This window comes from Lemur catta, chromosome 8 (assembly GCF_020740605.2).
Source record: "Lemur catta isolate mLemCat1 chromosome 8, mLemCat1.pri, whole genome shotgun sequence".
NCBI classification, from domain to species: domain Eukaryota; kingdom Metazoa; phylum Chordata; class Mammalia; order Primates; family Lemuridae; genus Lemur; species Lemur catta.
Window position 1 is genome coordinate 4,198,606 of NC_059135.1, and position 17,652 is coordinate 4,216,257.

The window sequence follows — 17,652 nt, forward strand, 5'->3', positions numbered from 1 at the left end:
GCCTCTTTTTCCCTTTCTAATATGCGCCAGGGTCTTTTTTTTCCCTTCTCAATTTTAATAAGCAAATTGTACCACCATCTTATTCTGATATGTTCCTTTTTAAAAGCTGTATATCACGTTAATGGAAGTGTTTACTGCTGGGAATATTTTCCATGTACAACGATCTGTAACCCTCTTATCTCAACTAGTTGCACATTATTAGTTCACATCCAGTTCAATTTATAAATTAACAGAGGTGCCATTTGTCTGTACAAAAATCAATGCATATTTATGAACTTCTTTTATTCAAATAGATTTTCACACATCTTATCTAAAGACACAATACAGAAGCCTGCGTGACTCGGGCAACACGGCCCAGGAGTGGCTGAGACCCAACACATCCACCTTGGCAAAAGGACATAAAATATCTCTTATGTTTGGAAAAAATAGCCTTTTATGTATTTACTCGGTTTACCAAATGTACTCAAAATGCTATTATTAGCTGAATTTGTGATTTCCTTTTGAATTTCTGAGTTATTCTTATTTATTTTTTCCATTTTGTTTTTTGCACCAAGGAGACTGCAGTCAAATAATACTCAGCAACTGATTTCCTCTCTTTGGACTGAAAAATTAAACAGATACTAAATTATGACAGTGAATTTAGAAAGGAGGGCTCCAAGGGCTTGAAAGAACATGTCTGGGATAATATGATGCTTCTAAGAGTATTGCAATCACATCGTGGCAATCACCGGAGCGTGCCGCGTAACTACCTCCTCGGCTAATATGCTTTCTTCTCGGTGATGACTAATCATGTTCTATTAAACAGCGGTAATGCTGGAAGAACTCAACTATACAAGTGTAATGAAGCCAGTATTCTCCCTGGACAGATTAGCTACAACTGATTTGACACATACCATCATAGGGGCTTCAAACCTGACAAACTCTGTGCTTGCCTCTGATTTATGCCGTCAAGCTCCTCGGAGAAGAGATGAAATCCAAGTGTTCCGTTTGGTAGAGGTGAAATGTACTGATGTGCTTAACTGCCAGTTAAGGAAAGTTGCCCCTTCTTGTTCCTCACCTCCCCTCCCCCTCGAGTCCCCGTCCCTTGTGCCACCAGGACAAGGGTCCCGCACCGTGTGCTATCATCAAAGAACCAAGGCCCCGTCGGTCTCTCCTGCTTGTTGTTTAGGGGAGTTTATGAAAAGGAATCGATTCTGCAGCCTCCTGGCCTCCTCTTCGCCCTCTGAGGATGTCCAGGTTTTGTGATTTCGTTTTGGGTGAGAGTGGGCGGGTGGGTGGGAGGTGACCACCGGGAACAGTGAGGGGACGCGACGGGACTCACGTGCTGCGACTTCACGTGCACGGTGGCGAGGCTGCCGCGTCCCAGGCGTGGCGGGGCGGTGGGTGGGCACGGCCGCTCCTCAGATGATGGTGGGCACCCTCCCGCTGCTGTTGTTCCGGTTATTGTTCTTCCGGGACAGGTTGGGGGTGGCCATGAGCACGAAGCGCTCGTCGGGGCAGCCGTACTGCAGCAGGACGTCGATGCACTCCTGGCTGGAGGCCTGCCGGGCGTAGGCCAGCGCCGTGTTCCCGTGGGCGTCGCGGGCCATGACGTCCACCCCATACTGCGGAGGCAACAGAGCCCACGTTAGCATCACGGGGTCTGATGGAGGGAGGGGCAGGGAGCTTTGTCTGGGCCCCCACACCTGGTGGCCTGTGCTCCGACAGGGACTGCCAGGGGACAGCTACAGTAGGACCGGGTGGGGAGCCAGGACCATCCCGTGCTGGAGGCACAGCCTGGCCCCCAGCCAGGGCATTCTCTTAAGGAAGAATGTGCTTTTCTCAACTGAAAGCCCCTCCTTTGTGCAATACCAATGAATCAAAGATAATTTTAGTTTTGCTATTAAAAAAATCACTTTTTTGATCTCAGAGACAGTTCATTTTTTTGTAGAAAATACATAAGTAATGCATAAAAGCATAAGAGGGAAAAATCACCTATAATGTTGCCATTCAGAGATAACCTTTGTTAATATTTTAGTGTGTTTTCTTTTAATGGGTTTCTCTGAATCTAAATGTATGTGTGCATAATTGAGATAGAACTATACAAGTCATTTTAACCTTTCCTTTCTTTCACTGAACACCGTACTCCGATCATTTTCTTACATCATTAAAAATGACTCGAAAGCGTGACACATAATAGCTATATAGTATCCCACCACACGAACATAATTCAGTCACTCTGTCCTCAAATGCTACATATTTTCTCCAAAAATTGTCATTGGTAGAAACAGTGCCCTGATATATACCCTCACATCAAATCTTTCTCAGGATCTCTGACGATCAGAGAGATGATTAGAAGGAGGAAACAGGCAGTTAAAGTACACAACGTTTTCAAGTTTCTTGCTCGTGGAAAAGGGTGGACTCACCTCCATCTCCACCCGCTGCCACCGCAGGGGAGTCTGAGCGCACGCTCTACAGCCCCAGCCGTCAAAGGAACTCTCCACCAATGTGATAAGGAAGGACGGGCCAGTGATTTGTCCCAGGCAGAACTGTGCGCCCCCCATTCACATGTGAAGCCTCACACCCAGCCCTTTAGAACGCGATTGTGTTTGGCGATGGGGCCTTTAGGGCAGTAGGTAAGGTCCCACGAGGCCCGGATCCTACAGGGCTAGCATCCATGTAAGAAGAGCAAGAGGCACGGGAGTGAGAGCAGGGGAGAGGTGGGAAAGGCCGTGTGAGGGCACAGGGCGAGGTGCCACCTCCAAGACACCAACCCTGCCAGCACCTTGACCTTGACCTTCCAGCCTCCAGAACTGTGAGAAGATAAACGTCTGTTGTTTAAGCCACCTGGTCTATGGGATTTGGCTATGGCAGTCCTAGCAAACTGAACGCAGTTGGTATTTACTCTGTACTGCGTCACGTGCATTACTAGTGCGCCCACGTGGGCCACATACCCAGATCAGGAGCTGCGCCAGGACCACGTTCCCCTTGCGGCAGGCCAGGTGCAGCGCCGTGCGGCCGTCTCCCTCCCCGCAGGTCTCGTTCACCTCGTCCCGGGAGCCGTGCGCCAGCAGCAGGATGACCGTCCGCAGGTCCTCGTCGGCAGTGGCTCGCAGCAGGTGCTGGCCCAGGGACAGCTCCGTGCATGGCAGTGGGGCCAGGAAGAGCTTCTGCTCGTACTTGGCCCGGATCCACCGCTCCTTCTCTTCCCTGCAAGAGCCACCAGACAGGTGCGGTCACAATCAGCAGGACAACCCGGGCCACAGCCCCTGCCTGCGAGGGCAGGAGGCACTCAGAGGGAGCATGGAACTGGAGACAAGCGTCTTCGCTGGCACCAGGGAGCCCCCAGGGACGCGGCTAATCCATGCTCTCAAAGCGGCGTCCTCACCGCCTGGGAACTAACCAGAAATGCAGATTCTCCACCAGGCCCCGACCTTCCCCACCCCCCAGCAAAATCATAACCTCAGGGGGTGTTTTAAAAAGCCCTTCAGGCTGGAGTGGTGGCTCACGCCTGTAATCCTAGCACTCTGGAAGGCCAAGGTGGGAGGGTTGCTTGAGCTCAGGAGTTCGAGACCAGCTTGAGCAAGAGCGGCACCCCATCTTTCCTAAAAATAGAAAAATTAGCTGGCTGTGGTGGCGCATGCCTGTAGTTCCAGCTACTCAGGAGGCTGAGGCAGGAGGATCGCTTGAGCCCAGGAGTTTGAGGTTGCAGTGAGCTATGATGATGCCACTGCACTCTACCCAGGGCGACAGAGCAAGATTCTATCTCAAAAAACAAAAAACCAACAAACAAAAAAACCAACCAACAAAAAAAAAAACAGCAAAAAAAAGTCCTGCAGAGGCTTCTGATACCCAACGTAGGAGAACCACTGATCTAAGGGTCACAGCCTCGGAGCTCTCGATTTCTTTTGCTTTCAGTGCAGAAGCTGTGGCCTTGGGTCAGTGGCTCTCGCACCTCGCGATGCATCTGAGAGGCTGGGCGCAAGGTCAGTCTCCGGAGGCCAAGAGCTCAGTTCTACTGTAAGCAAGAAAAATTGTGAGTCAGGATTAAAGGACACTTGGCTAGAGTCTGGGGGCAGGACAGTCGGAGGGCTCCCCCCACCTGGGGGCAACGTGTGCTTTTAGCTCATCCGCCTGGGATGGGAGGGTGTGCGATCTCCCCAGCATCTCCAAACACTTTCAGTTGAAGAAAACATGGCCAGAGACCCATCCTGGAAAAGGCAGAGACTCCAACGGGGAGGTTTAGAAAAGAGACACAAGCTAAGCTCAGCCACTGTGTGCACTTCTGCAATCTCTCAGGATACCTGGGAAAGGCTTAAGCGCAGGTGGCAGGATGTCAGGAAGCCCTCAAATGACAAAGAACAGCCCGGTTTTCTGAGGGAAATTGTTCCAGGGTGTAGGAAACGAGGCAGGTGGCCCCCGAGGCCAGGGCTGAGCAGGGGCACAGAGGCGGGGGCAGGGGTGTGGACAGCAGAGATGATGGCAGACGCCCCCCTTCCCCCCGCATGGCCCAGCTGGGACTGAGCATGCACTGGTCAGTGGGTGTGATAACCACTGGGCCCCCTGGGGGTCTAAAGGGAACGGGACCCCGCATATGGCATCTGGAGGGAGGGCTGAGGAGAAAGGGGAGCCAGGATGGGATGAGAAACTCAAGAAAGAGAGGAAGAGAAACCGACAGCAAGGCGTGTTTACGTTGACCCAGAGCAGGGACCCCGGGCAAGCTGCTCCTAGGCTATGGGGCTGCTCATGACGGCTTTGGTTTTAGTTTCTCAAAAAAGGGGTGTGAGAGGGACTGAAAACTCAGCACTCCCCAGACTCTGCAGCACTGCTAGGAAAAAGGGGGCACGGGGGAGCAAGAAATTTAAAAAGAACAACGTGAGATTTTACAAGTAGCTCTTGAAATTTTGCAAGCGGCCAGGGAGCAGAGCCGGCAGGGTGTGCTCCTCGGCCGGGCAGATGCTTTCTGATGAGCAGGATGAAGAAAAGAGAGAAAAGCCCGCCACGCGAGAAGCGGCTGTGATTACCCACAGAGACTGAAATAATACACTGATTCTCAGTTGCCCTCTCCTAAAATCCAGAGTTTTCTCCAGGGGAATAATCAGGGTACACAGCTACAAACGGCACGGAGAGATCACTTAGGGCTTCCACGAAAGTCGAGAAAGAAAACTCATTACCCCTGACATTTCTGCTTCCAAAGCACAGAGGAAAAGCGTTGTGTACACCTTTTACCAGTGTTTACACTGCTCCTGGTGATCTAGTGTCGGGTTAGCCCTAATCTGTTTTTAAATACTTAGGCAAACAGATTCTTCCAGGAGTAAATCTGCATTAGTTTTGCTTCACTTCCTGGTACATGCGAGTGACCCCAGAGTGACCCTCGACTCTTTTCATCCGGAGATTTCCAGGACAAACACCGGGCTACAGCTGAGAGCTGACACCAGGGCACCCACAAATGCAGGGTGGGTACAGCCCTCGCACCCCCTCGGGCAAAAACATGTGCACCAAAGTGCTGGTGATGTCTGAGAAATGCCAGTTAAGGAGAAAGACCAAAAGACCCCAAGAAACCAAAAAGTGGTTTTGATGATATTTTTAAAACCTTATCTAAAATGTATTAGATATTTGTTAATGCATCCCATAAATCACAGGAGAGAAAGAGCAAAACATGAATTAAATGAAAAGGGATGGTGGTGAAGGGTATGTCCAGATTTTCGAGTTCCGATTAGCTAACTCTCATTTTTTGGTAGGCATTAAAATCACAACTGTTTTATTCTGCTCCGATTGATTTTAATAGTCATTGCTAAATCATCCAGGGATAAACCCGAGAATTTACATAGTAACTACAGTCCTAACTGCAATTATTCAATTTTCTTTTTATTATTCAAATACTCCGGCCAAAGAATGAGTAGGAACCCACAGCTCTTGCACCCTTTGCTGTCACCCACGTGTGCTCTGGGGACCCTGTCCGGGTCTGGTCACCCAGGGGCAAGCTCATCTGAACGGACTGAAACCACACCCGTCTGAATGAGCTGTTCTTTGCTTTCAGAAATCAGTGCTGTTTACAGTACGTAATAAAGCTGGGTCTAGGTTTTGTGGAGCTGAAAATGTATACTATTTTGGGAGCCTTCTTTAACAGGAAAATTCAAATATTATGTACATGAAATTAAAAAGAGGGCCTGGGAGAAGGTGGGACAACAGGAGGGGCCCAGGCCTGGGCTTCCTTAGCCTCATGGCTCCCGGTAAGAGAAGGAACAGAGTGTTTACAAGGGTTTGAAAACCCAGGTCTAGCAACTCAGATATAGGAACGGGCTTGGCGTCGGTACCTGTTACCCGGGAATTCTGTGGGGATAAGAGACAAGGGCCAAGTCCCTGGGCAGGCTTCTTGGTAGGGCCTCCCCGGCCCCACATCCACATGACCCCCCACGTTTCCCCAGGTCGTCCCCAGGTCTGTTCCTGTGGCTTTTATTATCTGACAGAGCCATGGCTCTTCACCCAAACTTCATGTGCTACTTAAAAACAGAAGCTCTCAACGCAGACTTCCGGGTCCTTTGGGGCTGCAATATTTCAGTGTGTTTTCAGACACTAGGACGTGGCCAGAAAGCTCCGGGCGGCCCCTGGGCTTCATGTCTGTATCAGAGGTGACCCCTTTTTCACAGCTGAAATCCAACTAGTATGGAAGCAGGACTCAGACATGGGCACTGGGGTTTTGGGGTGCTAACTCAGCCACCCCCATCCATGTTCAACCACTTGCCATGACTTAGAGCCCATCTCTCCTGTGGCCGGTGCTCACCCTGACAAATGGGGTGGGGCAGGTTAGCTCTGTGCACTTTCTGCAGGGGCCAGAGGGAGGGAAAGAAAATAAACTCTCCCACGGATGCTGGGCTAAAGGCTGCGGTGTTCAGCGTTAGAGAGATTGGGGTTTACGTGTCTGCTTTTTCCTCCTTGGTGGTGGACTTTCACTGTTTTTTTTTTTTTTAGAGACAGGGTCTCGCTCTGTCACTCAGGCTGGAGAGTAGTGGTGCAATCATAGCTTGCAGCAGCCTCGAATTGTCAAGCAAGCCTCCCATTTCAGCCTCCCAAGTTGCTGGGACTACAGGTGTGTGCCACCACACACAGCTGACTTCACCTTTCTAATAACTTCTTGGACCTCTCTTCTCCTCATCTGTAAACTGGGTACAGCAACATCCACAGCACCCAGGGCTGTTTTGGGATTTGAGACCATGCATTTGGATGATGGGCTGGCCACAGCAGTTCCTCTGTACATAGGAGCTGTTGGTGTTATGACTGAAGAGAGTAACATCTCTAATAATTCAACATCATTGTCATGTGTGTAACAGACCACCAGGGGGTGGCATGTGTGCCAGAGGTGCTGGTGGCACGGGGCTGGGTGCCAAAACACCCGCTGGGTGCCGGAGGTTTCCAAACCATGGCCGTATGGAGATACAATCTTTGCAGGGCTCTGTGCTCAGCATGGCGAAGTGGGTCGCCCTTGGCCAGGGGCCTTGACAAAACCACTGGCCTCTTGCGTGCCCCGCTAAGGGTGCAGAGGGCACCAGGACACTGCAGTAAATGGGGCATGTCTGGTTTAAATGACCACGGCTGTCAGAGCTGCTGGTCCGGTCAGCTCCTGCCCTCAGCCTTGAGATGTCCGAAGGCTTCTTGCATGTTATGGACCGAATTGTGTCCCGCAAAATCCACAGGCTGAGGCCCTAACCCCAGTGAGGCTGGATGCAGAGATGGGGTCTCCAGGGAGGTAATTAAGCCTAAAGGAGTCCATAAAGGGAGCCCCTAATTCAATCAGGCCAGGCGTCCATATAAGCAGAAGAGACACAGATCTCTCTCTGCGTGTACACGAGGACACGAGGACACGGTGAGAAGCCACCATCTGCGAGCCAGGAAGAGAGGGCGCACCAGAAACCAACCCTGTTGGCACCTTAATCTTGGACCTCCAGCCTCCAGATCTGTGAGAAATCAATTTCCCTCACGTACGCCACCCAGCACGTGACATTTCGGGGTGGCAGCCGAGCTGACTGACACACAGGACAGCTGCATCCTTCCTCATTCCCACCTGGCTTCTGCACACACAGGTACCGTGTGAAAGACGGACACTCTGACAACGGTTTGTTTCCCACGATGAGAACACCCTGTCTAAGACCATTCGCCCCAAGCAACCCGGACACCAAAGCACCAACACCCAGACTGTCACCGTGGTGTCCCAGCTTCACTTCCGGGATCCCGGCTAGTCTTGGCCGGGGCTTCCATTTCCCCAAGGAAGGCCAGTTCAAGAGCAGCGGAGCCGGCAGTAGATCACCTCACCTCATTCCAATCCCCTGGAGGACCACTGTTCACAGCCTCTGTTAGCTAATGAGCTAAAAAATGAATTATTGGCACGGCCTGCCGTCAGCAGAAAGGAGGGGCCCCGCTCCCCCTCTGATTCGGTGCTGACACACCTTTAAATAAATCAGCCGCAGGACAGTGAGGGAAAACCGGGCACGGGCAGCTAATCAGAAGAAAGACTCGGACCCAGTCCCCCCAAATAAAAGGAAAAGATACATCCAAAGGTGCCACAGTAAATACTTTTTTCTCCTCCTGCCTAAGATGAAACCCCTTGTGTGGGAGGTCCTCACCTCCTCCGGGCCACGGCAGGAAACCGCCTGGCGCAGGCACAGGGCCAGCTCGGGGCTGAGCACCAGACTTGGGGTCCAACAGCAGGGGGCCCAGGGCACAGGAGCTGGGAGCCCTCTGGGTTTTCTGCGGTCCGCTGGGCTTGGAGACGGACGCTCTGGCACTGCAGCCTGATGGGCTGTGCCACACCTGACCCTAAGAGCTGGTAACTTGGCCAAGGTGGGCTCCATGTGCCCACCGCAAAGACTATTGCCTTGGACACACCCCATCTGACACCTGCAGATTTAGTGCTTGCCAACTGTGGGCACCAGGAGATACCACGGGGCCAGCTGACAAGACAAGGTACAACCTCTACGTGACAGGAATGCTTGGTGTGACGACAGCAACTGGCTTTCCTGATCTTTCCTGATTAACACCAGACTCTTAAAGGGACCCTCGAGCACGTATACTTTTAAATAAACAAACCATGTATCAAATGCAGGGCAAGATGTATCTGCGACAGCAGAGCTGTGACCCTATTTTGGGAAGTCACGGCAAGAAAGCTAAGGCTGCAGGAAGGAGAGGTGGGCCAGTCATATTCCAAGTTTCAGAAGAGGGGAAGAGAATCTGACATTGACAGACACAGCTTCATGGGCCCTTCCCCGCAGGGGAGGACGCAGGGACACGGCACCATGTGAAGCAGAGGCCAAGTCCCACCAGACACCGAACCTGCTGGTGCCTTGACCCTGTACTTCTCGGCCTCTGAACTGCGAGTAGTGCATCTCTATGCTTTAGAAATCACCCGTCTAAGGTATTTTTTTATAGCAGCCCCACAGGACTGAGGCAATAATAAAGCTAAGCCGTCCTGTATCATTCGTGCACCTTTATTTACAACGATCCACGGACATTGTTTATATAAAAGAACAGTCACTACTAAAATAGCCAGACTCTGTTATTCGGACTAGGAAAATATCAATAATGCTCATAGCTAATGCTCACTAAGCACTTGTGATGGACCAGCTATTGGGCTGAGTCTGTTGCACAATCATCTTGTTTAATTTTGACAACACCTAGTGAGGTAGGTCCTACTGTTACCCCCATTTAGCAGATGAGTTGTAAGGAGGTGACAGCCGAGTGACCGGCCACCGTGGCATTGTCTGACTTCTCCCTCAGGGCTCTGCTGCCCCCCCCAAAGCAAGAAGCTCATGCCCGTGTGCACGGCCAACACACGGACTGCGGGATCCAGGTGGGTCCACGCACCATTCTGCCCACTCTCTCCTTCTGGCCATCGCAACCCTTGGCTCTCGTCCCTGGCGAAGGGTCAGGTGTGACTGGCATCTGAGTGAGAACCTAGATAGAGCTGCACCACCAATGGGGCAGCCATGAATTAAACTTTGATTGAGTTCAAATTAAGTGAAATAAAGTAGGACAAAACCTCAGCTCCTTTAGACACGTCTCACACATTCCAAGTGCTCAACACAAACACGTGGCTGGCAGCTGCCACCCTGGGCTGCCCAGATCCAGATGACCTGACAGTCCCTACCTCCGCTTTTCTTCCTTACAAAGATGACTTGTAGACTAATGATAAATAATAATAATGATCAAAGAATTACAGAATGAAGAGAAAGGAAATCACTAAGGTGGGGGGTGGGAAACTGAGGGAAAAGGTGAACAGGCAGAAGGTAGGCGGTCCCCGGGAGCCAAGGTTTGCCGGGCAGCCGGTCCTAGAGCAAACCTTGGTCACTGCTGGTGGCATCATCATGTGTGCCCTGGCAAATCCTGTCATCAGTGACCAGCAAAGTGTAAAGCATGACCCCCGGGGACACCTGGGGGCAGAGGGAGAGTCCCACCTTGATACCACCACCTTCCAGAGAGAAATGCCATCTCCATGCAAGGCCCTTTCTTCGTGGTCCCTGCACTGAGAGCTGCGAGGACGTGGGCACACTGAACGCCGTTGGCCGAGTTGGGGTCTGGCAGGCGGGCTCAGCACCCTGCCAGGGGGCGATAAGGCTAATGGGGTGGATTCCCAGAAAGGAAGTTTTTAACGAGTAACCACAAAGCTTCTGACTGGCTTTCAGCACTATCTCATGGCAACCCAGGAGACCAGCCGGCAGGGACACGGACCCGGGAGTGGACGCCCAGACACCCACTCAGTCCTCGGGGGCCCACTGTCTGTGGCAGAGCCAAGGACATTTTGGGGTGGCGTGAAAACTGCCTCTCAGTGGTTTTGTCATTGACTCTCAAATCACCGCAAATGCAGCTTTCTGAACACTTTTATAAAATCCTGAGCAATAAGCCACAGCCTTTCCCGAAAGTCCACTCCGAGTCCCGTATGATGTGCTCATTTTTATGGGAACCCCTCCCCCTCAAATGTTAAAAGGCCAAGAAGAAATTTGTTTTTTGTGCCTGTCACTTGTCACATTGTTCCTTTTGGAAATATCTTTTTCCCCCCCTCCCACACATTGGAGAGGATTTTTCAACCCGATTTTAAAAGATGATTCTGCATCGAAATACATGGGAGAGGGGAACACCCTTGGGGCCCGGAGAAACTGGAGGAGACACGCAGGTTTTGAAAGAGAGAGAGAGGAGGACAGGAAGGCAGAAGGAGGAGAGAAAAGAAAGCTAGCAGCAAGGAATTTCCAAAGTGCTTCCTGCCTCAAGCAAAACAGGAACTGGGAGGGGAGGCATGGAAGAGGGCGCTGGAACAATATGTCAGGGAAAGAGAGGGGCTTCCTCTCTCGGCAGGGGAAGACCCCAGCCCGCTGCAAGCTGAGCGCCGGGGCTGACCCCGCCTCGCACGCATGCCTTCTCCCGCCGCGTTGCTAGGGGGTCAGGCCTCGGGACAGAGCGCGGCCAACAAAGACCAATGGATATTTATTCCTTAATTACTGAAAGCTTTTAAGAAGCTGGCCACTGTAAATCCCGCGTGCAAGGGAGCGGGAGGCAACGGACAAGGATTTATGCTCATGGGGCAAAGATAAAATAAATATCCCGCCTGACTCCTGATCAATACTATGAGTGTTTTTGCCAACCTGCAGGGTGTTTTATGAGCACGGAGGAACAGAACAGGATCATTATTAATTAAATAAAGTCAACCATATTAGGCTTATTACTTCTGAGAGTTGCAGTTAACCGTGCCCGGCCGCAGGTGTGGGGGCCCCTGCAGCCCCGAGGGTTGAGGATGCTCAGGTGCGCCGGCTCAGCGAGGTTTTCATTGCCGCACTGCCCTAGCCCGCCCGCTCAGCCTGGGCCACCCAGCAGGTATCTGGGTGAGAGGCTCATCACCTGAGCCGAGCGTGGTCTCGCCCCTCACCGCAGCCTCAGGCTCAGGTGAGACGTGGGGCCCTAGTGGCTTTGCTGTCGTTAGCACTGGGCCCCTCCCAACACCTGCCTGGTCAGTACTGACCAGGCCAAGCAGAAAAGTGTCCCCAGATACAAGCAATAATGCAAACGCAACGTCATTCGGCTGAAGTTTTGAGGCAGCCTACGGGGATGTTACTGGCAAGCAGAGAGCAGTGTGAGGAGAGGCTGGGCCAGGCCGGGCCACCAGCCCACGCTGGCCTGGGAGTGACGAGACACCCCCCTGGCTCAGCAGCTCGAACCCCGCCAAGGGCTCGCAAAGCACCCTGCGCACAGAGAAGGGGCCCAGGACTCTCTGGGCAGGGACACGGCCGGCCGCGGGGCCCTGGGCAGGGCACCCAACCTCTCTTGGGCCTTGGTTTCCCCTTTTAGAGAGGCCAGATGAGCCAAGTACCCACCGCCTCTGACATCTCAGGTCCCATAGGAGGATCCGCTCGGGAGGTGACGACAGAACAGGAGGCACCTGCTGCCCCTGGGGGACAAGAGCGCTCTTGTCAGCGTGAGGTCCGAGCTGCTGGGGCAGGTGGGTGGCCTTCCTCTCCCTGGGCACACTCAAAGGAAGGCCTCCCTGACTTTCCCGTTTGATAAACCTGTAAAACGTGTGACACACCAGGGCAGCCACCCCGACCCCCATAGTCCTCCCTCCTGGGTCCCAGCTAGACTTTGGTCCTCCGGTCTAATCCTGAGTGACCTGCAGATGCCATCCTGCTGCCATTAGCACCATGACAAGTGTAGGTGGAAGGACCAGCACCTGCCCTCCAAGAGTCTCACCCACCAGCCTGCCGTGGTGACCCCAACTGCTTGCTCTGACTCCACTCACGGGAAATTTGCCCCAGAATGAAAGAATTTGCTTACATTAATTCTCTCGACCCTAGAATCACAGCACAGCCCCCAGAGCCCAACCTTCTCAAACCCTTAAACTGTCCCCTTGGGAAGCCACCAGGTTGGAAGGCTGGGAGCATCCCTGGCACACAGAGCACAGGGTCTGGCTGGATCACACTGGCTAGATCTGGTGGCACACAGGTGCCCGGTGGCCCAGAGCCCTGTGCCCTGCTGCACTACGTGATTACACCTGGAAACGGAACAGAGCAGATGTCCTGAAGCTCAGCACCCACGAGGCTGCACCCGCAAGCAGAAGGGCAGGGAGGAGACAACGACTTGCTACAGTGGAAGGTGCGCGGAGTGCGGACAAGAAGTGCTGTGGACTGAACGTTTGTGTCTCTCCCCCGCCCCAATTCTTATGTTGAAGCTTTAACCCCTGATGTGATGGTACCTGGAGACGCAGACTTGGGAGATGACTGGGTCCTGGGCTGAGCCCTCAGGAAGGGATCTGTGCCCTTCTAAGAAGAGACGCAGGAGAGGTGATCTCTCTCCCTTCCACGTGAAGATTCGGCAAGAGGCACTGTCTGCGAGCCAGGACGAGGGGCCCGTACCAGAAGCGGATCAGCCGGCACCTTGACCCTGGCCTTCCCAGGCTTCCGAAGTGTGAGGAAAACATGTCTGTTGTGCAAGACACCCAGCCTACGGCATCTTGTTACAGCAGCCAGAACTGACTGAGACGAAGTGCCAAGGCCAGGCTGTCCTCCTCCCTGTCCTTAGTCTCCCTGCCCCACCTGTCTTTCCCCCTTACCTGGCTATCACGTTAAAAGTGAGGTTGATCATGAATGTTTGTGTGGCCCTGTTCTTAATTTTAAAACGGGTAAGTGGGATTTTTATACTTCTCCATTCAGACCAATCAACCACTTTGCATGACTCTAACTTCTTTTCCTTGTAGGTGGCCCTGGTGGACGACACCTTCCGGCCGGCCTGGGGGCTTAGGAAGCGAGCCCCCATCTCTGGTTCCTCAGGTGAGAGCCTGTCTTCCCTCACCTAGACGCGGGGGCGGGGAGGCAGCCGCATCTTCCTGCCCAGCAGCCAGAAGGCCTGTCTGCCTCTCCTGACGCTGCGGTGCTGGGCAGGGCGCAGTGGGATCCTGGCAGAGCAGCAGGTACCGGCTGAGACGGGCACCAACGGGCTCTGCTCTGGCCCCACCAGGGCTCCCCCATTAGCCTTTGTAGCCTGAATCTTTGTGGCCTGAGTTGGAGTTTCTAAGTGGCCAAAGTACGGTGGCTTCATGGGATTCTGGTGGTGGGCCTGACCCTCACAGCCCTGTCCCCTGGGAGGCAGAGAAGGGATGGTCAGAGAAGGGATGGGGTGCGTGCAGAGGGTGATTCTGTGAGAGGCAGACACCTCAGGTACTGGTGAGGGCCCCGATCCACCCCTGCTGGGGAGTCGCCCGGTGAGGCTGACGGAGTGAGGTCCCAGCCTGTCAGGAGCACAGCTCGGGCCCTGGGGATGGAACAGCCTGGGTGCTGCAGGCTGGACTGCCTTGGGGAGCTGGCACCCCGCTCGTGTCAGACTGGCCGGGTTGGGAATCATGTCACGGAGGCCCCAGGGCGGGGCTGGAGCAGGCACGTGGCAAACTCGCAGGGAAGCCTCTTCCCCAGAAGCCCTGCCTCAGAGCTCCTGCGGGCACTGCCCAAGGCCCTCCGCTTCAGTGCAACTGGAAGTGCTTAAGGTGTTTGATTGCCACAGGCCCAGGTTCGATTTCTCCCTCAGGCACTGCAGGGTGATCTCGGGCATCTGGGCCTTGATTTCCTTATCTGAGAAACGGGGATAAGGTCACCCACATCTCAGGATATGTCGAGGACCAGAGGAGGTCGTGCATGTGGTGTGATGCCTGGTCAGCCCTGAGTAACACACGAGCAGGGTGGGGACAGGAGCCACAGGGCATGGGGGTGCCTACAGGGGGATGAGGAGAAAAAGAAGGATCAAGGCTGAAGCCAGGGGGCCAACCAGCTGGGTCAGACTGCACAGGCCGAGAGCAGGGAGGACTGGGAAGCACAGCTGTCCTCCTGGGGCCACACGCACGGGCTGGGTGCTCGGGGCTTCGGACGGGCAGGTGGCACCACGCCCTTGGGAACAGCATGGAGTTTGGCACCTGGGGTGACCGAACACTGACCTTCGCAGGTGGAGTTGGGAACGGAAAGGGACAGAGGCCGGGGTTCGTGGTGTGGGAGACCCCTCTGCTCTCAGAACAGAGCGGGCTGTATCCCCTGGGCACCATGGTCAGAGCGAGGGCAGTAGCAGGAGCTGTCCCTGCAGACAGGGGCCCGGGAGGACAGGCCCACGTGCGAGGTGGGGAGGGGCTTGGGGGGACTGCAGCAATTTAGAAGTCTAACTTCCAAGAAAATGACTTTTGAAAAAAGGTTATCCTATTAGAGAAGGCAAAACATCCAGATTATTCCAGAAGCAGCCAAGATATTTTTAAATATTTCTCCCCATTTTCTAATTCATTGTAAACCAACATGACAAAACAAGGGAAATTTTTAAAGGCCGCCAGAGTCACAGCCCCTTCACTCACGAGCTCTCTTAGTGTCTCCAAGCCCCGTTCCTACCATCTTCCACTTGCAGACGTATTTTACTCACTTGGAATTTTAGCACAGACGCCTTTATTATTCTGCTCAGAGCTAGTTTTGTAAGTCAAGTTTGCGAATTCATAGCAAATAGCATGTTGTTTGCACAGTAACTAAGCTAAGCTACACTAACCATAAGCAGTGGATGTTTCTATACTTCAACGTTAGGAAAAATGCGGAGAACCAAAGCATAAATCCCGGTAACTCTGTGTGGGGAGAGAGCACCGGAGCTAGTGGGGTGAGGCGGTCCCAGATTCAGCGTAATGTGGCATGAAGCGCGGTGGCACCGCAGTGGCACTCCCGGCTGCCCCGGTGGCAGAGCCCCTATCACAGTGAATTAAGTTCACCCTAACAGCGGCTGATGTGATCGGCTTTGGAACATATCGCATCATAAACAGATCAGGGAAGAGAAATGGCCCTTTTCCTCCGCTTGGGATGCTGTAAAACGGATGCCCTCGCCGTGAGTGCACCGATGCCCTTTGATCGCCGGGGAGAGGAACGGCTAAGGCCTCTCTGTACACGCAGAAGCCAGGGACGAGACGGAGGACTGCAGAGGCCCACGCACAACCTGGCGGCTTCTCAGAGACGGGCTGGCCGACTGGTCACTAACCGGGAGGGAGAGAAGGTCGCAGGCCACAGAGGGCAACGGTTTCCAGTAAAAATGGCCAAGTGGCTTTAAGGACCACACAGTCCTTGGCAACGTTATTTTTTAAAGGCATAAAAAACTATGGATTTTGAATGATAAGGAATTTTCTTAATATAGTTTTCCTTTTAATCTGGGAGTGGGAGGGGATTAGAATAGTCACAATGGCCAAACAAAACAAGATCTTAGATTGTGAGAGGAGAAAGCCACTGGGGGTAGGGGTGTATGCAAATGGCAATGACATTTAAAATTAATTTGCATTTTAACTTTTCTCAAAATGTGAAAGCATGGAAAGGTGTTGAAAAAAGCTAACGGGAGACCAGGTGCAGTGGTTCACGCCTGTAATCCTAGCACTTTGGGAGGCCGAGGTGGGAGGATCGCTTGAGCCTAGGAGTTTGAGGCTGCGGTGAGCTACAATGACGCCACTATACTGCAGCCCAGGCAACAGAGCGAGACCCTATCTCCAAAACAGCCAACCCAGAAGCTAACGGAGTAGGCCTGCAGTAGAGCCCTGCACGGCAGCCCGACTGACACATCCTCACGGTGGGAACGGCCCCTGAGCAGCCATTCACACAGCCCAGAGGAATTCCATTCCAAGGTAACGACAACTGGAATTTTATGAAAGATCAGAAACCTTTTTTAGAGAAAACCTAACAAATGAATACCTGGTTTGTCTTTCTCAGCTAACCTTAAATGTTGAAAATATTGGACTCAAATCTACACGTCCATCAGGTGCTTTTTTCTAAGTCTGGCTGTGTGGTGGCGGAGCTGGTCGTGCGAATGACTCACGGCGAGGACATAGATTCATGCTCTAGAGTAAGGAGACCATTATTATTCAACAACTTGAGTGAAATTTTTTCACTAAAATCACCAGACCTCTAACTGACGGGACCAGGAAGCAGACAATGGTCAGAGGTTTGATTTTCCACAATCGACACGGAGTGTAACTTGCCCAGTGTCATTGACTTTGATAATGCAGGATGAAAACTCTGTGCTGAGCTTTTTGGAGAAGGAGTCCTAGAAGGCCGGCACAGAGTGGCCTCTGGAGTCCGCTAGCCCAAGGCACGGGCGTGCAATCTCCGTGGTTGCACAGGGCCTCGAGCTCATTTTAATGTCCTGTTGTTGTCAACTTGAAATTCTTGATAATTCTTGAACAGGGGCCCCACAAATCCTCCAGCTGGTCCTGGATATCCCAGTTGCTTTCAAGTATCGTGTGGCAAAGCTATGGCCAGTCGGCTGAGAAATGGCAGAAACACAAACCATGTAATGAGGTTTTCGTAAAGCTAAAATTTTCAATTTGTAGGGCAGTTCTTCTGATGTTATGTCCTCCCTGACTTCTCTATGTTAAAATGTCCTTTTATGAAATGATGGTGACAGTAAATGATTTATTTAATGGTCTTGGCAAAATGAAGAACCAGCCACCCAAATATATTCTAAAACCTGACTTAACTGAGAAGCCCCGCCCACCCTACTCCTGCAGAGAGGGTTCTGCCCAAGCAGAGATGGGGGCTAGTCCCTGTCCTAAGCCCAGGCTCCCTCCTCTCTGTCCCATGATGTAATGCAGAGGTCCCCAGCCTTTTTGGCACCAGGGACCTGTGTAATGGAAGACAAATTTTT

The 17,652-nt window shown here is 52.6% G+C and overlaps 1 protein-coding gene across 3 annotated transcripts in view; it reads right to left on the reverse strand.

The window, feature by feature from the left end:
• Positions 1 to 259: 259 nt before the first annotated feature.
• AGAP1 (ArfGAP with GTPase domain, ankyrin repeat and PH domain 1) overlaps positions 260 to 17,652 on the reverse strand; it is a 507,675-nt gene continuing 490,282 nt past the window's right edge. For all 3 annotated transcript variants that reach the window (XM_045560337.1, XM_045560338.1, XM_045560336.1), the window contains 2 exons: positions 2,934 to 3,189; positions 260 to 1,604 (listed from right to left, as the gene is read on the reverse strand). In XM_045560337.1, coding sequence (XP_045416293.1) covers positions 1,401 to 1,604; positions 2,934 to 3,189 — 460 coding nt within the window. In that variant the 3' untranslated portion in view covers positions 260 to 1,400. The remainder of the gene's footprint in view (positions 1,605 to 2,933; positions 3,190 to 17,652) is intronic.